The sequence below is a fragment of the Manis javanica genome, chromosome 14 (assembly GCF_040802235.1).
Source record: "Manis javanica isolate MJ-LG chromosome 14, MJ_LKY, whole genome shotgun sequence".
NCBI classification, from domain to species: Eukaryota; Metazoa; Chordata; class Mammalia; order Pholidota; family Manidae; genus Manis; species Manis javanica.
The window spans coordinates 87,204,394-87,228,787 of record NC_133169.1 but is presented as its reverse complement, the minus strand read 5'-3'; the positions used below and the strand labels follow the sequence as shown (position 1 = coordinate 87,228,787).

Here is a 24,394-nt window from a genome sequence, read left to right as displayed (position 1 = left end):
TTAGAAGACAATTTTCTGAGTTTACTTCTCCTACATCTTAGAGTGCATGTAAATTCAAATTTCAATCAGGCAGCAAGACATAATGGAAAGAAAAACTGCACTGAAGAGCAGAATCAGGGTTCAAGTACCAGTTCCATCAGGCATTGTGTGTACTCATAGCATAGCACTCACTCTTTTTGACATTTCATGTTTTCCTCAAAGACAATCCCGCCCTAACTACCTTACAGTGCTATTCAATTATGAAATAAAGCATTCTGAAAACAATAAAACACTATAAAATGTAATTTTTAGAATATAATGTATAATTACAACTCTTCTACCCTGTCCTTCACCACAGTTGGTATCTTCTATGCTTTCTCAAACTGAAAGAAAAATACTCACTGATAATCCAGTGTGCTCCATTTTTAACAGCATTCACTTGAATTTTTCCCGTTTTATTGAGATATAATTGAATTTAACATCGTATAAGTTTAGCTGTATAACAATGATTTCAAATATGTATGTATTACAAAGTGATTACCACAGTAAGTTTAATATCCATCACCTCACTTGCTTGACAATTTTTTTTCTTGTGATCACTTAAATTTTCAAGTGTAGTTTCAGACATTTTGTATTTAAGATCTGACCACAAGATTAAAAATTTAAATATCCACAACACGTAGAAAAGTCTTAAGTTGTCAGAATAAGTTATAGTTATACATAACTTTATACATAAGTGATTTGAATATATTTGTGTCAATTAGAGGTACCAAAAAGCACTCAATTCTAATATATCATTTGTCCTACCCTCTCTTAAATTTTAAAAGCTTATCTCAATGTGGAATCAATTAAAAGACAAAATATCCAGTTATGTCTATTACTTTGGGAATATTTGGGGGATTATTTGTGGCAATTCATAATCAATAATTTACCTGATAACTGCTGAAACACATGTTCTTGCAATTCAGACTGCAATAGTATTACCTCAAAATTCATCTGGCTAGCCAAGATGCAAACTATAGCTACATGGAAATAATACTAGGCCAATTCTGTACACTTACCATAGAAGGGTTGGTGAGAAAGAATTTTTAAAAAAGTGTCTATGTAATGTGGAAGTTCAAAATAATGGCATGTCTTATAAAATTAGTCTTTATCATACAATAAATATAAAAGCTTCATAGTTTCTTACATATAGCTAAAGGATCACAGACATTTCCTTACTGCCTAATCTCTTATAGGTAATCTCTTTTAAAATGCTAAAGGCAAACAATTTTGTGTCTTCCTTCTCAAAAAGTCTTTTTTCCCCTCCCTTCTCAAAAAAATGTGTTTTTTAGCTTCAACTAGAATTTTAACAAAGTTGTGGGGTGGTAAGGTAAGGGAAAGGGTAATGAGCATTTTGTCCCATTTTTTATCCTATTTGACATTTCAGAAATGAACCACTGGATGGCAACAGTTACTGGGGAGATTAACCACAGACCCAGGTATTATCACTGAAAAAGCCTAGTCACCACGGCCAAATCTAGTTACAAAAATCATTTATTAATCCAGCTATGATTTGGCCAAAACTCAATTCCACTAAAAAAGCTATTTCCATTAAGTGTAATTAGGCAGTGTTATAATTGAAACTTTCAGTAATATTAATGTTTTAAGTCTTAAACATAGTATGTTTAAGCCATAGACATAGCAAAATAATTAAATCTCACCTATGTATTTGTCAAAAATCAACTGTTACCTTCTCTAAGGCTGTATTTCTGGAAGTAGGAATTGTTAAATAACAGAGAATATAAGTTAGTAAAAAAGAACACTCTACCATAAAACATGTATGTTATATATTTTTGTTTACATATTCTCATGTGTCATATCATGCACCAAGTTAAGAACACCAGCAAGCTCTCAAATATAAGTTGAATGTACATTGTTTTACATAAAACACCTTTAAATAGACAAATGGATTATGAAAATTTCATTTTTAACATGTTAAATAAATTTATATTTTGAGTTAGGGGCTAAATATAAGTAGCCACAAAGTTATTTTCTGGTAACCTTTAAGAGTAATCATCATTCCCATGAATTCCAACTGGAGCTATGAGAAAGCTCAAGGGAAAGTTAATCATTATTTTACACTCTCTCCTCACAAACCTTAAAAAATAAAGCTCCCTTAAGTAAATCATATTTGATCATTAAAAATGTGAAACTAAAATGTACATTTAAAAATGTATTTTCTACTGCTCTTCTTTTTTATATAGTTTACATTTGAATAGACCAACATCTTACCCTTCCCTACCCGAAGTAAGCCATCTACTTTAAATTAGAATCAGCACTTAAACCAGTTTTAGAATGCAGGTGGCTTATTATTGATTTCTACTTGGTGCAGCAAAAAGGATGGGTCAGCACTCCAAGGGATAATTGCAGAAAGACATAGCAACTTCTTTTTACAGAAAACACAGTACTCGAAAGTTTCTACAGTACCATCCACCACAAACATGCCTAAGATGCACTCAAAGGGGGAAAGTAGTATCGTTACAATTCAGAACCAAATAATGATCAATCTAGGAATGAATCTTGCTGATACTGTAAGGCCCAATATAATCAGCAACATCTTAGCATATGGGAATAAAATGTCTGTATTCCTTAACGTAAAAATATTTCAAGTTTCTTTCTACAAGGAAAATTGCATTCCCAATTTCAGAACCACAATCCTCAAAAAACATGAATGGTATCTTGGGATTACTGAAGTTGATTAGCTTCACATAGCACAAGAAAAACCATCACGCTTTTCCTAATTCTAAGTTAAAGCTGGAGAAAATTTACTCCATTTTGCTCAACTACAAAAATTTCACCTCTAAACTACAGTTTTTAATACAGACTATTATTTTTTGAAGACTCTAGTTAAGGATGGGAGGAAGAAAGGAATTTAAAAAATAGCTACCATTAATTACTTAAAAAAGAGGCTACCATAAATAATATGCCTCATATATATCAGCATTTTCCACATATTACTCCATTCAATTATCATAACTTCTTAGTCAGTAGATTAATTGATCTTCATTTTAAGTAAATGAAACTCAGAAGAGTTAAGTGACTTGCCCATGATCATATGACCATGCAGGGATCTGAAGTCATGTATTTCAGATTCCAAAGCACACACCCTTTTCACCACATCAAACTGTATTAAGTGAATCCTCAAAACAGTGGCAGCATATTAACTAAAACAAGTATCAGTGAAGAGAAGCAGAGAATCTGTAAGTATCGTAATGTCACAATTTAACAATAGTAATGTCAGGAAAAAACTTTCACAATTAAATGTAACAGATTATAAGCCCATGGATTCCTCTCTGCCAGAGTTCTTAAAGAGACAGACAAATCATGCATTCATTTAGTAATTTCTGGCAGCTACATCTACATTAGTCCTGGCCAGCACACATACCTATGAAATTGTGCCACAACAGGTTTTTTTTTTAAAAAAAAAACTGCTCCCCTACTCAATGGAAAAATCACAAGGAATGAAGTATCTGACAATTAAGGCCAAGGAAATGTTACTGTTGAAAGAAGAAACATTACTCTATATTTTCCCTATCATAATAAATGGGTAAGGTTGAGGTTAGAAGTAGTCCTGGCTTCTGCTAATTATTCTAAACAGAAAATAAGCACAGAAAACACTCCAAAGAAATACTTGATTTTAGTAAGTTAAAAAGAGCCTCAAGGACTCTCAGAATACCAGCCCCATCACTCACAGCATGATCGTACCTAACTTGTTTTACCTCTCGTAGCCACATTTTCCTCAGCTATAAAGTAAGGATAGCAGTAACTATTTCACAGTGTTATTGGTGATTAAGTAAAATACTATATCCAAAATTGCACAGTAATGCTTTAATACATGGTAATTGCTCAATAATCATTAGTTATTACTACTAATTTTACCACTACTACTATTATTAAGGTTAGTTTACCTAATACTTTGTTTTCCTACATTCTTACTCTCTATGAATACAAATATGCCTCATATGTATCAACTTGTCTTAAGCAAGTAACCTGAGCATATTAAGCACTACAGATTCATCCATTCAACATTTATTAAGCACCTACTATGTGCCAGACATTCTACTATATACTGGGAACACAAAAATAAATAAAACATGATCCCTGCTCATTAAGACAGTTAAATAAATACCATAAAGCATTACAGATGCTGTAACAGACAGCTACACACAGACAACATGGGACCGCAGGGGAAGGAATGGTCAATTCCAATTGGGGTAGTAATGAAGGAAATCAGTTATGGATGATGACTCTGTAACAAGGTATTCAACAGGATAGGGAAGAAGGCCATTCATGAAAGTAGTGTAGAGTAGTTGTTGCAAACATGGGCTTCAGAATCGAGGATACCTGGATTTGGCTCCATCATTACTAGATGTACAACTTTGCGCATATTACATAACATCTCTAAGCATCAATTTCCTCATCGGTAAACTGGGATGATATCACTTTCTTCATAGAGCGATTGTAAAATTAATCTGAAAATATACAGGTAAGCATTTAGCCTAATGGATAATAATAAGCACTCAGCATACAGCAGCTATTATTATAATTCTATAAGCCAAGCAGTAGAAGCAAATTATACCAGGGCATTTAATAGTTTACTATGTTCAGAGATGTGCAGCAATTTGGTATGGGTAGAATATAAAAAGCAAATAAAGTAGGGTACAGCAAAGACAGGGTTAGGAAAATAGAAGCCAAATCCTAAATAACCTTGTATGTTATATTAAGGAATTTGACTTCTCCCTTATTAAACTAAAGAACGGGAAGGCTTTTTGCCAAAGGAGTGACATGGCTGAACCAGCATTAGAGAATTTACTCTGATAGCAGCGTATTAGATGAATTAGGAAAGAGAAAGAATTAGAAAAGTATAATCTTGGAGGTAGACGAGCCAGGGATCACTGCAATAAGTGCAGATGAAAGATGATGGTTTGATTTGCAGCAGAAGCAGTGAACAAAGAAAGTGACAAATAAACAAGATATTAAGAAAGAACCCAGAAGGCTTGAGTGCCTGCTTAGATGTGTGTGGTCACAAGAAATAGCAGACATGAGCTCCGAGGTTTCTGGCTACAGTGACTAGCTTTAGGGAAATGCAGTTTACAAAGGTGGGGGAGAAAAAGATGGGGTGGAGGAGGTAATAATGAGTTCACTTTTAGAAAGCCTGACATGTTTATGGAACATACATGCAGTAGGCAGTTGGAAAGCCTCTTAGCAGACTGCTAAAAGAAGTGAGAGAAGGAAGCCTCATGGATATCTAAGAGAACGCTCCTGAGAGAGTGAATAGCAAATGCCAAGGGCCCTGAAGCAGAGCATGCTTGGGAAGTCTACAGAACATAATGAAGCAGTTGTGGTTTTGCTCAAATATGAGCACAAGACAATCTTACACTAATGGACTTTGTATCCTTTCATTAAATCAATGCCCCCTTTAAACCTGCCCCTGAACGCTCAACTCCTAAAGTCAAGTAGCACCAAATATCAGCCTTTATAGTGATCATCCAACTAATACAGAGCAATGATCCACACACTGAGTTTGGGATCTTGAACCGTCACAAGACCATAAGAAAACTAAATGAGGTAATGCAATTGATACACAATGCCTAGAAAAACACTCAAATATAATTTGTTAATATGTGAAAGTTGTTTAGAAGGGTAAATATAATTTGAATAAATAATTTACCTTGTTTTTGTGTTCCCTAAAATGTCCGTGTTTCTGAAAAGCCTGATGTCTTTAAAGGCAGGGACCACATTTTTTCATCTTCGTAATTTAAAAGCCTAGCACAAAGCTTAACAAATAGCAGGATCTAGACAAATGACTACAGAATAAATAAATCCAGTCTAAAATACCAATCATAATTCTTAAACAGACTGCCAAGGATTCTAAGCACTGACAGACATAATTTTACTACGCAAGATATGAGTTCATGCAGAAGCCCCACGCCAAACAACACTCTGATTTTCTTCTGTAGGGAATGAATGATTGACTATAACATTAGCAACAAGGAGATAATGAACAATGGTTAAGTACCTTTGATACTGTATTATCAAATTATTCTAAATTTTGTTGTGGGAAGGATAATAGACCGAATCCATGCATCTGACTTAAGTATAACCTTAAATAATGGTCTCTTCAAACTGAAAGAAAATACTTTGTTAACCTGTCAGTCAAGTCCTAAAGTAAAACAGGTACTAAAATATAGCTGAGACTCTCAATGTTCATAGAGTCAAAGTAACTAGTCATTTAATATAACTGGGTCCAACTGAGCAGTGATATCAAGATTTGTTTTGGCAATTAATCACACAGGTGATAACACTGGCTTGGGTGTCAAGCAAACTGTATGTTACTTAAATACTGAATTCACAGCTCTTAAGCAGCTGTTAGAAGATACCAGATGCAAAAATTCTGCTCTGTTTTAATATTTCATACCTCTTATCCATTTCTTTTACTATCCTGGGGAAAGAAATTCTGTCCATATTCTTCCTGCAGACCATAGTCCACATCAGATACACTCAGACTACAACTGCCCAAAATAACCATCTCCTGCTTCTTCAGTATTATCTCCTCTTAAGCATATATCCAGGCTTTGTAAGGGAAAGGATACATGAAGACAAACACTAATACTATGACAAGTCGCTCTTCTGATGGCCTGGTGAAAACAAGTCTAAATCACATGAGCTCTACTCCCCTGCATCCATAACGAAGAGAAGCAGAAATTTTAAGAGCCGGAATATTACAAAATGGGGGGGAAAAGGTATGTGTGAATACAAATTCTACAGCATATTAAATATGCCCTATTAAGTCTCTTTGAAGACCAGATAAAGAGAACAAGAACATCTCCAATAACCCAAAATAGTCAAAAACAATCTTGAAGAACAAAGTTGGAGTTACACTTCCCAATTTCAAAACACTGCGAAGAGGTATAGTAATTGAGATACTATGTAACTGGCATAGGAAGACATATAGATCAATGCAATAGAACAGAAACAAACCTTCACATTTATAGACAACTGATTTTTGACAGCCGTGTCAAGGCAAGTCCGCAGAGAAAGTCTTTTCAAATGTTTGAACAATTGGATATCCACATTCCAAAGAATGAGACTGAACCTCTACCTTACACCTTACATAAAAATTACTCAAAATGTTAAGAGCTAAAACTGTAGAGTTCTCGGAACAAAACAAGCGTAAATCTTCATGATCTTGGATTATGCAATGGTTTCTTAGACATCACACCAAAAGCCAAAGCAATTTAAAAAAATAAATAAATATAAAAATTGAGCCTCACCAAAACTAAAAAAACTTAATGACACAATCAAGAAAGTGAAAAGACAACTTACAGAATGGGAGAAAATATTTGCAAATCATGTATCTAATAAGGGACTAGCATCCAGAATATGTAATTTTTTTCTAAAAACACTTACAATAGTCATGAAACCATAAAACTCCTAGAAGAAAACATAGGCAAAAATCTCTGGAATATAAACATGAGCAACTTCTTCTTGAACACACCTCCTTGGGCAAGGTAAACAAGATAAAAAATGAACAAATGGGACTACATCAAATTAAAAAGCTTCTGTAAAGCAAAGCACACCATAAGCAGAACAAAAAGGTACCCTACAGTATGAGAGAATATATTCATAAATGATTAATCTGATAAGGGATTAACATCCAAAATTAATATAAAGAACTCACACACCTCAACACCCAAAAAGCAAATAACCCAATTAAAAAATGGGCAGATGATCTGAACAGACACTTCTCTAAAGAAGAAATACAGTTGGCCAACTGGCACATGAAAAAAGATGCTCCACATCGCTAATCATCAGGGAAATGAAAATTAAAACCACAAGGAGATACCACCTCACACCAATTAGGATGGCCAATATCCAAAAGACAAGAAACAAATGTTGCCAAGGATGTGGAGAAAAAGAAAAACCCTCCTACACTGTTGGTGGGAGTGTAAATTGGTTCAACCACTGTCGAAAGCAATATGGAGGTTCCTCAAAAAAACTAAAAATAGAAATACCATTTGACCCAGTAATTCTACTCCTAGGAATTTACCTGAAGAAAACAAGATCCCAGATTTGAAAAGACATATGCACTCTCTATGTTTACATGCACTATAATCAACAGCTATAGATGGATAAAGAAGGTGTGGTTCATATATTAATCAGCCATACAGAGAAAAGAAATCCTGCCATTTGCAACAACGTGGATGGAGCTACAGGGTATTAATGCTCAGTGAAATAAGCCAGGTGGAGAAAGACAAATACTAAGTGATTTCCCTCATTTGTGGAGTATAAAAACAAAGCAAAACAGAAGGGACAAAATAGCAGTAGACTCACAGACACCGAGAAGGGACAAGTGGTTACTAAGGGGAAGGGTTGGGGAAGGTGAGTGGGGTGGGAAAAGTAGATTAAGTGGACTATAATTTGCAATCAGAGTATAGGTAGGTCACAGGGAAGGCAGTACAGCATGGAGAAGACAATTAGTGACTCTATAACATCTTACTATGTTGATAGACAATGACCGCACCGCAATGGAGGAGGTGAGGACTTGATAATATGGGTGAATGTTGAAACCACTGTGCTGTTTATGTGAAGCCATCATAAGATTGTATGTCAGTGATACTTGAATAAAAAAATATTACGCAAACTTAACCCTTTCCCATAAGAAAAAAGCACTTACAATTCAACAATGAAAGGACAACCCAACCAAGAAATGGGAAAATAAAGAATTTAATCAATAATATTGTAATATCTTAGTATGGCAGCAGAGAATAACTATACTTACCATGGTGAGGTATATAATTATTGAGTCACTATGTTGTACATCTGAAACCAATGTAATATTGGATACCGACTATATTCCAATAAAAAAAGGAAATCCACAAACAAATGGCCCCCACGCAGTTCAAACCCATGTTGTTTAAAAAAGAAAGAAATAGGGATAAGATTTGAATAGACATTTATCCGAAGATATACAAATGTCCAATAAGCACATGAAAAGTTGCTCAACGTCATTAGTCATTGAGGAAATACAAATCAAACCCACAATGAGATACCACTTCATACCGACTAGGATAGCTACAACCAAAAAAACCCAAAAATAACAAATGTTAGGAAGGATACGGAGAAACTGGAACCCTCATACATTGCTGGAGGGAACATAAATGGTGCAGCTACTGTAGAAAACAGCTTGGTAGTTCCTCAGAAAATTAAACATAGAGTTATCATATGACCGAGCAATTCCACTCCTAGGTATATATCCAAGAGAACTGAAATAATTTGTTTATATGAACCTTGTACACAAGTGTTCATTGCATCATTATTTATAATAGACAAAATGTGGAAATAACACAAATGTGATCAACTTATGAACAAAATGTGGTCTATCAACAAAATGGAATAACTTTCCAATTAAGCACTGATACATGACACAACATGGAGAAACCTTGAAAAACAACGTGCTGAGTGTAAGAAGGGAGGCATATAAGACCACATATTGTATGATTCTGTTTATATGAAATGCCCAAGCCAGGCAAATCCAGAGAGAAGGAAAGTAGATTAGTGATTACCAGGAGTTACAGGGAGCAGGGAGTGGGAAATGACTGCCAGCAGGTCTAAGGTTTGTTCAGGGGTGATTAAAGTGATTTAAAAGTGCTGATGGTTCTCCTCGGGCAAGGGAAACAAAAGCAAAAATGAACAAATGGGACTACATTAAGCTAAAAAGTTTCTGTACAGCAAAGGACACCATCAGCAGAACAAAAAGGCATCCTACAGTATGGGAGAATATATTTGCAAATGACATATCCGACAAGGGGTTAACATCCAAAATATATAAAGAACTTACACACCTCAACACCCAAAAAGCAAATAACCCAATTAACAAATGGGCAGAGGATATGAAGAGACAATTCTCCAAAGAAGAAATTCAGATGGCCAACAGGCACATGAAAAGATGCTCCACATCACTAATTATCAGGGAAATGCAAATTAAAACCACAGTGAGATACCACCTCACACCAGTTAGGATGGCCACTATCCAAAAGACTAAGAACAAATCCTGGCGAGGATGCAGAAAAAGGGGAACCCTCCTACACTGCTGGTGGAATGTAAGCTAGTTCAACCATTATGGAAAGCAATATGGAGGTTCCTCAAAAGACTAAAAATAGAAATACTATTTGACCTGGGAACTCCACTCCTAGGAATTTACCCAAAGAATACAAGTTCTCAGATTCAAAAAGACATATGCAACCCTATGTTTACTGCAGCACTATTTACAATAGCAAAGATACGGAAGCAACCTAAGTGTCCATCAGTAGATGAATGGATAAAGAGGATGTGGTACATAAACACAATGGAATACTATTCAGCCATAAGAAAGAAACAAATCTTACCATTTGCAACAATATGGATGGAGGTGGAGGATATTATGCTCAGTGAAATAAGTCAGGAGGAGAAGGACAAGTACCAAATGATTTCTCTCATTTGTGGAGTATAACAACGAAGCAAAACTGAAGGTAAAACACAGCAGCAGACTCACAGACTCCAAGAAGGGACAAGCAGTTACCAAAGGGGAGGGGTGGGGTAGGGCAGGTGGGGAGGGGATCATGGGGAAGACACTGTAGCACAGAGAAGGCAAATAGTGACTGTGTGGGATCTTACTACACTGATGGACAGTGACTGCAATGGGGTATGGGGGAGACTGAATAATATGGGTGAATGTAGTAACCACTTTTTCATGTGAAACCTTCGTAAGAGTGTATATCAATAATACCTTAAAAAAGGTGCTCATGGTTGTACAACTTTGTGAATACATTAAAAACCAATGAAATATACACTTTAAAGAGTGAATCCATGTCATGTGTATTATATTTCAATTTTTAAGACTTTGGGAATTTTAAAAATACTTCAGAAATTTCTTAAATTTCCTATTTTTGTATAGGCACTGCGGTGCTATGAAGAGAATGGATTTGTTGTTAGGGAATGTGCACCGAAGATTTAAGGGTAAAGAGACATGATGTATACAACCTACAATCAAATAGTCCAGCAAATATATTATTTATTTGTTTATGGAGTGAGAGAGAATGGGACAAAATGAACAAAATTAGTGAGTCTGAATAAAGGATATATGGGAGGAATTCTACTGCAACTTTTCAGTAAGTCTGAAACTGTACCAAAGAGAAAGTGACAAAAAAGATAATGTATCCAATATAACTGGACTATTGCCCCTTTGGGGATTTGTTTTTTGATAATGATAGTTTACTTCACATGTTACTGAATTTACCAACTATAATTTTTAAAAGGCAGAAATAAAAATGTAGAGATTTGGCAGAAGACTAGGTAAGTACTTAAGAGAAAAAAATCTATTAGAAGCTGATAAAGCTGAAAGTCCTTTCAAAGTGCACCACTCAGGGTATCAACTGACATGGCCAAATCTTTACCTTCTGACTCAGATATCACACACACACAAAAAATGCCCACGTGAAAACTTTTTCAATCCTACATCATTAGAGAAAATACTACAGGTTCATTTATCTAGGCTTAATAACATATTAAGATAATTTTTCCAAAACTGAACTCATCTCTAATAACATAAAGGATAAAAGCCTTCTTCCTAGCATTTAATCAATATGTGAAGCCCCATGATCAATTACAGATTAGTCAATATGAGGACAAAACAGGAAAAAATAAAGATTACAATACAAACATATCTACCCAGAGCACAGTATTCATGTTAACTGGGTTCAGTGGCTCAGAGGACATCAGTGAATGCTCAGTCACTCCCTGTTAGAGATGCTTTTAAAAATGTTTTCAAGCCTGTTGATTTGCTAATACCTATTGTGATGAAACAATTACATAATTGTATTAACACTTGCCCTAACCCAAAGTCATCTACAGATTCAGTACAATCCCCTATCAAAAGCCCAAGGGCATTTTTTGCAGAAGTACAAAGACCCGTCCTAAAATTCATATGGAATCTCAAGGGACCCTGAATGGCCAAAATAACTTTGAAAAAGAACAAAATTGGAGGATTAACACTGCCTGATTGCAAAACTTTCTACAAATGCTAGGTAATCAAAACAGTGTGATACTGGCATGAAGACAGACATGCAGAACAATGGAATAGAACAAAAAGTCCTGAAATAAACCCTCCCATATATGGTCAATTGATTTTCAACAAGGATGCCAAGACTACTTCAATACTACCTTAAAGACATGCTAAGTAAAACAGCCTTTTCAACAAACAGTGCTGGAAAAGCTGGATATTCACATGCCAAAGAATGAAGCTGGACCCTTACACCATACACAAATATTAACCAAAGTGGGCCAAGGCCTAAATGTAAGAGCTAAAACTACAAAATTCTTAGAAGAAAACACTGGAGAAAACTTTCATGACATTGGATTTGGATGGCTATGACTCCAAAAGCACAGATAATAAAAGAAAGATAAACTGGACTTCATCAAAATTAAAAACTTTTAAGCATCAAGGACACCATCAATAGAATAAAAGGCAACCCATAGAATGGGAGAAAATATGTGGAAATTATATATGATAAAGATTAATACACAAAGAATTCCTATAATTAAACAATGAAAAAACCCAATTAAAAATGGGCAAAGGATTTGAATATGTTTTTTCCAAAGAAGATATACAAATGGCCAATAAGCACATGAAAAACTGTTCAGCATCACTAATCATTAGGAAAATGCAAATCAAACCACAATGAATACCACTTCATGCCCATTAGGATGGCCGCTATCAAAGAGAAAAATAAAACAGTAAACAAGTATTGGCTATAATGTGGAGAAATTGAAACCCTTGTGCATTGCTGGTGGTAATGTAAAATGGTATAGTAGCTATATCAAATAGTATGGTGATGCCTCAAAAAATTCAAATTACAATTGCTATGTAATCCCATAATCCCACTTCTGGGTGTATACCACAAAAAAAAATGAAAGCAGGGACTTGAGCAGGTATTTGTATACCCACATTCATAGCAGCATATTCTCAACAGCCAAAAGATAGGAGCAATTCAAGTGTCTTATCAATAGATAAATGGATAAACAAAATGTGGTCTATATACAATGGTAGAATATTCCGCCTTAAAAAGGAATTAAATTCTGACACATGCTGCAACATGGATGGGATGAACCTTGAAGACATGCTAAGTGAAATTAAGCCTGTCCCCAAAGTGGAACTACTTATGATTCCACTTAATTAACGTACACAGAGTAGTCAAATTCATAAAGAAAGAATCGTAGTTGCTAGGGGCTGGTGAAGGGAGGATGGGGAGTTACTGTTTAGTGGATACAAAGTTCCAGTCTGGGAAGATGAAAAGTTCTGGAGATGGCTGGTGGTGACCATTTCACAACAATGTGAATGTACTTAATGCTACCAAACTGTACACTTTAAAATGGTTACAACAGTAAATTTTATGTTTCGTATACTTTAACATAATTAAAGAAACAAAGAAAAAAAAGGTTAAAATAGTAAATTTTATGTTACATATATTTTACCACAATTAAAGCAACAACAACAAAACCTTGTTCTCAACCTAAATGCCCTCATTACAAACTTTTAAACACATCAAATTTACCTTAGCAACTTAATAAACTGTTCTCCTGTTCAGTTCTTTGGTGATTATTAATCCCTGGGGGTATACTTGCCTTCCTCTTTTCAAAGTTGCACACTAATGCAAGTAAATCAAACCACTAGGATACAATGGGGAAAAAAACAACACCCTTTCTACTACTGAAAAGAGCATCCATTAAGGGAAAAATGATGAGAACAGAAGGATACACAGTGAAGGAAGAGCAAAATATGCTCCCTGACCGAAAGTTGCTGAATTTCAGTCTAGCAAATAAAAAGGAGCCTTATGTTCAACTTTACTTTCTCCTGGTTTATGTGAAGTTGTCCGGAAGAAGTAAACCAGTCAATCATCAAAAGTCAAATGATTTTCACTCATAGGAACCATACACTGTCAATAACTACCAATACAACAACACACATTTTAGTTTTTACAAACTAATTAGTGTAACAATACTGCAAACTCTGTATTTCCCATATTGGCAAAGGTGCAAAGTTAGGTATATGCCTTTATAAGCGGTTTAATATTGCTCAATTCTTTTAAAATGATAATGGCAAGGCCTGAACTTTTCAAGTTTTCAATTACAAAAACTACCTTAGGATGGTGTTGCTCCTATGCTAAATGATAACTTTTTATTGACTTCTTAATATATTGATCTACATGGCAATCACCAATTTCATTAGGTAATGTAAAACTTTTCCAACAAGACTATGGATTATATGCTAGTTTGAGATAGGCATTTCTTAAACAACTAATTAAATTCACTGGTACAATGCATCAGAAGAGGAACAACAGGATAATCTAGCAGCTAAGAACCAGAATGGGAGTCAGATGACCTATTATTACCTATTAAAAATTAGCTGTGTGATCCTAGGCAAGTCACTTAGTTCAATGGTTCCCAGGCTTGTGAGGCTTTACCCAGAGTTCAACATGGAGTTTCCAATTTGATATTTTGTCAAAAACGGTTGTTTTAAAAACTCACTTCATAACAGTAGGAAGAAAATTATCTTAAAATAGAAAAAAGTGGGAAAAATTGCTTTATGAGAAATTCATTTTGTTGTCTTTACTTTTCTCATTTTACTTTAGATCTATGAAAACTTCCACAGGGACTAAGTGATGATTTACTGGAGAAAAAGCATTTGATAACCCAAAACTGCCTATTTCTTAATCTGAAGAAGCAAAATAGTAGCATGAGTTCTGGTTCAGTACTGGATTCAAATCCTAGCTTTAACACTTATTAGCTGTATAATATTTTAACCATTTTTTGTCTTTTGTTTTCTAGATTCATCATTTCTCTGTGCCTACATTTATTCATCTATAAAAATATAGATAATACCTACCTGAAAAAGGGTGTTGAAACGATTAAATAAAATAATGAAAGTATCTAGTATGGTACTGGCATATAATAAGCTTTCAATAAATGGTAGCAGTTACCTAAAAATGAGATGAGACAGGATTATCACCAATATTCTATGTATGACTTTACAGACTAGCAACAGAAGAAAACTGTAAATAAAGTCCAAGAAGATAGATATATTGAAACAACTCATATATAATGGGTCTAAAAAAATTGATTTTATTTCTTATACCTTTAGTTCTGTAGAAAGGTAAATTTGGTAAAAACAAACAAAAAAGGTAAACTCCTCAATTTTCTTTTAACTTGCCAACCAAGAGCGATACTTTTTAAAAACTGCTCTGCTTTCTTTAAAGCAAGAGTTTTTTTGTTTTTTTTTTTAGAGGGCATCTCTCATATTTATTGATCAACTGGTTGTAAACAATAAAATTCTGTATAGGGGGGTCAATGCTCAATGCACAATCATTAATCCATCTCAAGCCTAGTTCTCGTCAGTCTCCAATCTTCTGAAGCATAACGAACATGTTCTTACATAGTGAACGAATTCTTACATAGTGAATAAGTTCTTACATGGTGAACGAATTCTTACATAGTGAATAAGTTCAAAGCAAGAGTTTTTTTTATCTTATCTATCGTTGAAATCAGAAGGCCAGAATTAATATTTCAGAAGTCATCCAGTACATCACTCAGCGTCCAAATAGGCTCAGCAAGGAATGTGCTTCAACTCATCTCCAATGCTTCATTCTTAACATGTTTTATCACTTTTAGGTAAAAAGTCTGAATCCTTCTCAAATCTACCCTTTAAAAATCTCACACAAATAGTGTATCTTTTGTGTAACAAAGGAAAAAATAAAAATACGTATTAGTATCTCTATAAAGAAATTCTGAAAGGATATGTAAGACACTATAAGTGCAGGATTTTTTGGAACAGGGGTGAGATCAAGACTTTTCACTGGTTTTGCCTTTGTATTACATGAACTATATGAATGTCACCTATTGAAATGTACTACATGATAACTAAAAGAAAACCCCTACATACTTCAAATTTCACAATGAGGTTTTCCTCCACCAAAACCTAATCAACTGTTTTGATCCACTATTCATATCACCATATTTCTTAACTCATTATTTTATATGTAACAGGCTTTACAGAATAAAACTTGCGCAAGGTTGATACTCATGCGATATAACAAACTGTTGTTGTAATAACATGTAACTTTTCCTTCAATAAACATTTCAACTGTCTCCAAAACTTGTTCACCAGACGACAAAGTTCTATTTCCTATTTTATCAGTACTGATGGTAGTGTATGGAATAAAGCCCTTTTTCAACTTTGAACAAAATTCCCTAAAGGCTTTTTAGAAATTGATTTTCCTTGACAATAAATTTTTTAAGAATAATGCCGTAGTTTAAGTGAAAGCTACCCAAAATGATAAATTTACCATAGAACATTTACAGCTCTAAACCTTTCAGCACCCTATTTCGATTTCTCTCCTGTTCAGGTTATAAGCATAAGCCCTGAGCTGTTATTAAAAGCAGTGACTCACCTTGTTTACCTGATGTTTGAATACAGAGTATTCATGACAAAATTGCCATCCCTGATGATAAGAGTGGCCTGTAGAGCAGTACTTTTAACCAGGGGTGGTTCTGCCCCCAAGAGATATTTGGCAATGTCTGGAGACATTTTTGGCCATCACAACTGGGTGGGATCTACTGGCATCTAGTGGGTAAAGGCCAGTGATGCTGCTAACACATAGAGAGCCTCTCACAACAAGGAATTATCTGGCTCTAAATGTCAATACGTTGCTGTTGAAAAACCCTGCTCTAGATTACAATCATATATAAATAACCCAAAAGGAAATGATCTCTCTTCCAACTAGAGAATGGAACTTCTGTATGGTCTATGCTTTTTATTCTAAATACATCTTCAGGAAAAAAAAGTTCCCTGCAAAACTTTTGCTATAATTTGCTATTAATTGCTGTACACAGTATCTGTGTGTGCTTTCACCCAGCTATAAATATGGTACCTGCCTCAATATAAGAAAAAACTTCATATGACATAAAGCTATGCTTTCTAACTGGGTATTCATCTTTATAAAGTGTGTGTGTATGAATATGTATACACACACAAAGGCTTATATAGACCTGGAAATTTTACTGAAAGAAAATTTTAATACTGGTTACCACTGAAGAGTGAGATTTTAAAGATCGGGGGGATAAGAAGGAGAACTTTTATTTTTCATGTTATATCTGCCATCTATATTGATGAATTTTTCACCATTGGACTAAAAGGAGGGTGTCGCATATATATACATAAATATATGCACACATTCTTACAGAAAAATTAGAAGTAATATACCTTACCCAAGTCCTTTCTTCATGAATTTTATTTTTCTTTTATCTTGCTTAAAAGAGAGACTACAAATCTAAAATTAACATTTAAAAATTGGTTTTTAAAGACTTCAACCTGACCTCCATTCTGAACAATGAATACATTTCACTAGGATCTAATGCAAGTTCTGATTCCTTGATTCAAGGCCTTGGACGGCTAAGGCATATGCTCAGTAAGCCTGAAGAAACACAAAATAGATATTTACCACAATGTTTAAACAAGAACCAAAATTCCCAAATGGTAGCATTCCCTAAGCTAGCACCATTCTAATACAAGAAATTAACAGAAAGATCCAAACTACTTCCTCAAGCTAACAGGTCCTCTGACTTAGCCAGCAAGGGAAAGAAGCTATTTTTATCTAGCTATTGGTGCTGAAAATGAATAGAAAAGAGGTCCTTAGAGTATTTATGCCTCTGTATAACAAATGTATAGGACTTTAATTCTACAGCAAATACACTAGGCCTCCACATTTCTTTCTCATTTCTCACCTATTCCTGCTCCATTTGGGAAACTAAACAAATTTCACTCTCAAACTATAAACTAACTCATTATCCTTCTGTGTATCTAAATTCTAAATACTTGGTTCTAAAACATCTAGGAAATAGGAAAATAAAGATTTTAGCATTTATTATTCATCAAATGGCAGTTGGGTGGGTGTTTTTTGAAGAACATTATATATGGTCTCTTTACCCTGGAAATTCAAAGGCAATAATACAGGAGAAGAGACCTCATCTTGTGAGTGAGAAAAGAGACAAGGCAAGAAATTTGCCTGGGTAAAATAAAATAGGTCATTTCACTCAAAGGCATACATTATACCCTGCCACACACACTATAACAGCAGAGACTGGATATTCCAGGAATTTTTCTCTGTGATATGGGAGAAACAGGACATAGAAACAAACTTTCCTTTCTCCACAGGCTAAGAAAGAATCTACTGACCAAGCCTCATCACAGACTAGGCTAAAGTCCCCAGGTATCTTAGAAACTTCCATTCTGAAAATGAGTCTTCATGTCTCCATATACATAAGACCTAAATCCTTTTTAGGCACAGAAAACTTAAGTGAACAGGAGAATAAGGGGTTCTTCTATCATTAGTCTAAATGAATGTAGGAATCATAAATAAATAACTTCTGTGATAAATATTTTTTTAAAAACCCACAAACGGTGTGGATTCTGCTCCTAGCTTTAACCACGTGGTATGGTGACTCCAAATGAAATATTGTGTGCATGTGTGTGCGCGTGCACGACGAGAGAGAAAGAGAGAACAAGCCTCACAAGAAATAGTTACCTCAAAAGCTCATTTCCCAGATTTAACACATAAACCCAGAGTTAGAGATTTATAACTTTGGAAACTCACTAGCATCTACCTCTGAAGAAATTTAAGAATAATATTTATTTAAAAGCTAATGAGGGATCTTTCATCTCACTGGTGACAATTATGTAAAAGTGGTCCAGAAAACCAAGGACATCATCTTTCTATGACATGTAAACCAAAGCAAACTTAAAACAAACAAAAAAACCCTAATCCTTAGTCTAAAGATATTCCCACTTTATTTCCTAGGTTAAAAGTACATGTATTCTAGGTTCACCTCTCATCAGTTTTCATTGAAAGGATAAAAGCAAGCCTTCCATAAGCCCAAAAGTGGAGGCTCCAGAGATTAAATAAAATCCTCTCCTACCTTGGCTTATAAGCTATTTCTCTTACAGTGAAATCCAAAGATACAGATACTCAAGCCATAGCTCCCTTACAACTCACATACAGTTTTTTCCAAAGCAAACTGTTCGGGTCAGAATGTACTAAGGTTTCAAATACAAAAGCACTGCTCAGACCAAGAATGGTAAGAGTGCACTAACTGTATTCTGCAACCCACATATACAACAGCCAGGAGAGTTGTAAACACAGAGAAATCCCTGTACTTTAACACCAAGATCAGAGGTTAAAATAATTGGTCATAGGGGATGAACCAAGCACTTTAGAACCAAAACAGAATACGGAGCACTTAGAACAACAGTCATCAGAGGACAGTACTATATTCAAGCCATAGTAAAAAAAAGTCCATAAAATATTTCCTATTCCCCTACAGCCCAAAAGATGATGCCTACCACCCTAGGTTGCTCAGACCCACAAAGGCACGATATGTACGTACGAGCTAAAAGAAATGAAAAGACTGATAACTAATTTCCCTCACTGCAAAAGGTGTCGATAGGATGCCTCGCCTCCAAGCCTTTAAAAATCTCCACAGTTCAGCTATCTGGCTATTCTGAAGCTCGGAGATGCACGGGAACTTCCTTTTCCTGTCTAACTTCATAAAAGGTCCCAGGTGCAAGGCTCACGTGATTTTTCAGGATAAAAGCAGACTGCTCCTTATTACTCACCTGTCTTAAACTAAGGAAGGGAACTGAGAACCTTTCTTAAATAAACACGTAAGGCATGAGGCAAAAAAAAAATGTGCAGCCCGCCCGTCAACTTTGGGGAATGGCGCATAATGGAAACGCTGTTAAGAGCCGGCCAGCTCCGTCTCTGTCACGTCGCTCCCTCTCCTGGTCTCCGTCTCGCCCGCTCCCTCAGTACCAAGGGCAGGGACTCTGGCAAGACCCCGCCCCCCCATCGCCAGAACCGGGTGGGCGGGAGGCAGCCTGAGGAGTCCTGGTTCCCGCGCGAAGCGCAGAGACCAGAGGACTCCCCATTGTGGGTCTACGGATGGTGACGGGAACCGGTCCGGCTCGAGTCGCCGGCAGAGGAGTAAGCCGAGGGCGCACTAGGCCCGCACCGCTGCCACTGCCGCCATGGAGCCGATCGCTGTCAGAGAACGGCTCCGCCCGAGGAGTGGGAGGGCGGCCCGGGCCCTCTGCGGGCCCAGAGAGAATTCATGCCTCACGCGCTGTGGGAGGCGGGGGTCGTGGAACCGTACCTCAGACACCTCGTCCTCGTCGCTGCCAGAGGCACCACCTCCACCCCCGGTCCTCAGCACGGCAGCCGCCAACTTGAAATCCAGCGCCGCGTCCCCTCCGCCCGCACCGCTGCCCCCGCCACCGACTCCCGGCGTGGGTCCGGCCTCCCCAAAGAGTCTCACGGTGCGGATCCCCAGCCCGACCCCTCCCGGCGGAGGCGACTCCGAGGCCCCGGCTGGGGCGGATCGCGGAGCCACAGAGTCCAGATCCTCCTCAAAGGAGGTGCCGCCGCCTCCGCCGTCGGTCAGCATGGTTCTCACGCGGAGCCGGAGATGCTGCCGAGTCACTCGCGGCCACCGCCGCTGCTGATCCCGGGAACGAGAGGAGCAGCAGGAGGAAGAAGCGTCTCCTTCCCCCCGTCCCAGCAGCGCCACTAACTTCTCACTGCCTAACCTGCTGCCTTCCGCCTCCCACACTCGCCACTGGCTGCAGCTCCCCAGCAGCTGCAGATCATTGGCCAAGGTGACCCGTCGCTCAGACCCTTCGTCACGCGCCGCTCGCTGGCTCGCGGCCCCCAAGCTGCGTTGACCCGCGCAGGCCTAGGCGGTTGCGAAAACCCGCCTCCTAGTCCCCACGCACAGACTTCCGGCCTTCTTCTACGTTTATTGGTCAGCCTCTCTGACTACCGCGTCACGACCTTAAAGTGGATTAGTTGGTCTTGTAGTCAGTCATAGTGACCCCTGACAATGAGAGAGTTCATTGGTGCCATGAAGTGTCGGTCACTTAGTCACAGGACGTCGCGTGGTACAATTGGCCGGTAAGAGTATCATTCATCCCGCCCCCATCTGAGGTGACGGGAAAGGGTTGGGGAATTTCCACTTCTGAGTAAAATGACGGCTGAGGCGAAGACTCGCAAAAATTGGTAAGATTTGGAGAATTCACCCTGCGCCTTGGTGAGGCTCATACAACAAGGATGCAGGAGGCGCGGCGGTAGCGCAGCTCCCACCTGTCGCTCTTCGCGGGACGAGGAGACCACGGCCGGAGAGTTGCTGCACGCGGATTGGAGGAAAGAAGCAATCGGTTTCAGTTAGGCTCCACCTTCCTGCCAGTCTCTGGTTGGAGAAGAGCAACGTCAATCACTAGCGCGTTTGTTACCCCTGGGACAGGTGAGGAAGTGTAACCCATCGGCCTTTGGCTCCTTGAGCTGGGAGAGGCGAGGCCGCACAGCTGTTTCTGCATTGCGCCTTCTGCCTTTCTGAGCCCAGGCTCTGAGCGCGGAGCTGAGGGGACCGGGGGCGGGGAGGTGCTTGGGGTGGCCTCCCGGAGGCGATGCGACTGGACTGGGCAGTTCTACAGCCTGCGGGCGGGATCACCCCGCAGGGCCGCGTTCTCTGGCTGGTGGAAGGTGGCAGGTCTGAGGGCTGGACAGCGCCATGCCTCAGTACAGGGAACTGTCCCACGAAGGAAGGTGGGAATCCTGCGAGTGGCGCGCGGAAATCAGACCACAGAGATGAAAGCGGTTAAGAGTGGGTGCTGTGGAGCGATTTCGAATTCTGGTGCCAACATTTTTTTGCTGTGTGACATAAAGGAGTTTGTTGTTTTATCTGTGTGTATGTGACTTTCAGTTCTTTCATCTGTAAAATGGGGTAATAGTAATAGTACCTCCTTCATTGGGTTGTCGTTACGAATAAATTAGATAACATATGGTGATTAGCAAGTGTCAAATTATAGTACAGACTCATTTTTGTTAGTTACTCTTTCTTCAGGAATCCTCCACCTGCCCCTGGTTACTACAGCAAAACGAATTCTTGTCAAATCTCCGTGATGCAAAATAAGGCCAGCTAAGGGGGTGGGAGTTACCCCCGATCCCCAAGGATCTCTCTCTACCTGTATTATCTCTCTCTTTCTATCCCCTTTGTCAATAAAGACGGATTTAAAAAATGCGCATGCCCCAATTAATCCTATGATCAAAGATTACAAGAAAGGCTTTTGGTGAAGTTTGTATGGGAAATGTCCTTTGTCCCAGAGAATGTCCATACGATTTTTAGCCAAGGTTGGCTAAAAACAAAATATTTGGCATGTCTTCTCTCTTGCAGCTTTAACAAAGGGCTTTGTATATCTTGATTGTGCAATTTTAAATATTTCACCTTGCTTGAACTGGAATCTGAAATTCTATAAAACATAATGATTTTTTAATGTCTTTAAAAATCGATTCTGCCAAACATTTATTTAAAGAGCATTTTGAAGATTGTGAATATTTCTTTGGCTTGGTAATTGCTAATTTTGGCATTTCACATGCAAAAAAAAAAAAGGACTGTTTTCTATGAACAGAACATGTTAGGTATGTTCTTTCTGGACATTAAGTTGTAGAAAATGGAAAAAAGTCTTGTACCTACTTTCTAGAAAACTATTTTTATGTAAACACCATGTATACTGCCTTTAGTTAAAATTTATATAACTTAATTAGCCCATATCCTCAGTGCTGTTTGAGTTTTCAAGGCATGTGACTAGGTCACAACCCAAACTAATAGCACCAACAAAAGAAACCCAGCAGTGCCCCACCCACTTCAAAGCTGGATTATCCAGAATTAGTATGGATACATCCTTAGGCAAAAACAGGTATTGACTGGTGCAACATTACAAAGGAACTACTTGTCATTCCTACCACTGATACAAAAATAATTTCTGATGCAACTCCCTCAACAAACTCATTAAATTCTTTAAACAAATGTAATGAATCTCAAAGGCAGACAGAAAAAAAATCTGGGTGTATACATTTTCCCCAGTATATTTGAGAGAGAAAAATACACACTGTACTCAGTACTAGCAACAACCCCGAGTGTGGCCAGGAAAGTATGAACAATAATCTTTGTATCATCTGGACTTCGACCTGAGACAGTCACTTGTCAGTAGTTTGACAGTCAGTTTAAGAGTTGGGAATTCCCAATCTCCTAGATTTTGGTGACTGTTATATAGAGTCTGTATTAATATGATTCAATATTTCCATTTATACCCTGGTTCATGTGGTTTTACAAATATGAAAACTAATTGAGAAAGTCATCACCATATCAAGTAATACACTTAGTGAATATATAAAGTCACATTCAATGTATTTCATGTAAAATACCAGTAAGTATTAATGTGATTTAGTGGGTAATCTTGGTTTTAGTATATAGTATCTTAACATGGCATTTACTATTATATAATACACTGAATTTTTCAGATGTTGAGTAAGAGAGAACAAAATCTGTCTTAAAAGTATATTTGTTAGAAGTGAGCATTAGAATAAAATGTTTTCCTACCAAAAAACCTGTGGGAATATTTAGTATGGTGTAGTAGTGTGTACTCCCTTTTGACCATCTTTCAGACAGGGAAGGAAAAGGGAAAATGTATAGCTCAAGGATTTTTAAAACTTCTGAGGTAACAAAAGGCTCCATTCCTCATAAGAAATATGAGATTGACAAGTTGTACAGGGACTTTAACTACATGTAGTTCTTTCATGTGCAACTTACATTTTCTCAAAATATTCAATTTCCGAGTGTCAGTCCACCTCAGTTCAGCCTTTCTATGTAGGGAAAAAAGGATAAGCAAACCAACAAATCTGTTGTACTTGGCGATTATGTCATTTAGCCTCTATAATAACTCTATCAAGACTTTACCCATTTTATAGATGGGGAAATTGAAACTCCAAAAAGGTTAAATAATTGGCTTATAAGGCCAATATATGGAAAGACTATGACTAGAATTTATTTCTGCCTGATCTCAAAACCCAAGCTTGTCTCACTGTATCACATTGATTCCGTGGTAATTTCAAAGGCAGAGGAACTTCGTCAATCAGGTAAATTGATACAATACCCCAACCATTATATCCTTGTTATAAACCTGTTAATTAGCACTTTAGGTGGAGTTACCCTACCACCAAATTTGTTATCTCCCTCTTTTTTTAACAGTTGGAACATTTAATCTAAAACTTATTTCCTGGTTTCTCCCAACTATATCATTAGTTTTTAGACCATGTAAATGCACATTAAAAATATAAAGAGTTAATATATTCACATGGCTGAAATTTCAAAAGAAGAATTTAAAAAATACAATGAAAAGAGTCATTTTACTTTGCCCACTAAACACCCAGGCCCCCTGTCATAAGCAAAT

The 24,394-nt window shown here is 37.2% G+C and overlaps 1 protein-coding gene across 4 annotated transcripts in view; it reads right to left on the bottom strand.

Annotated features, from left to right (window-relative positions):
• The window catches only part of ANKHD1 (ankyrin repeat and KH domain containing 1), a 116,282-nt gene extending 95,499 nt beyond the window's left edge, over positions 1 to 20,783 (bottom strand). For 2 of the 4 annotated variants that reach the window (XM_017652158.3, XM_017652160.3), the window contains exon 1: positions 20,263 to 20,781. In XM_017652158.3, the coding sequence (XP_017507647.2) occupies positions 20,263 to 20,553 (291 nt within the window). In that variant the 5' untranslated portion in view covers positions 20,554 to 20,781. Of the gene's footprint in view, positions 1 to 20,262 lie in introns of all 4 variants that reach the window. The other 2 variants (XM_017652159.3, XM_017652161.3) reach the window with 2 other exon arrangements.
• Positions 20,784 to 24,394: the final 3,611 nt, after the last annotated feature.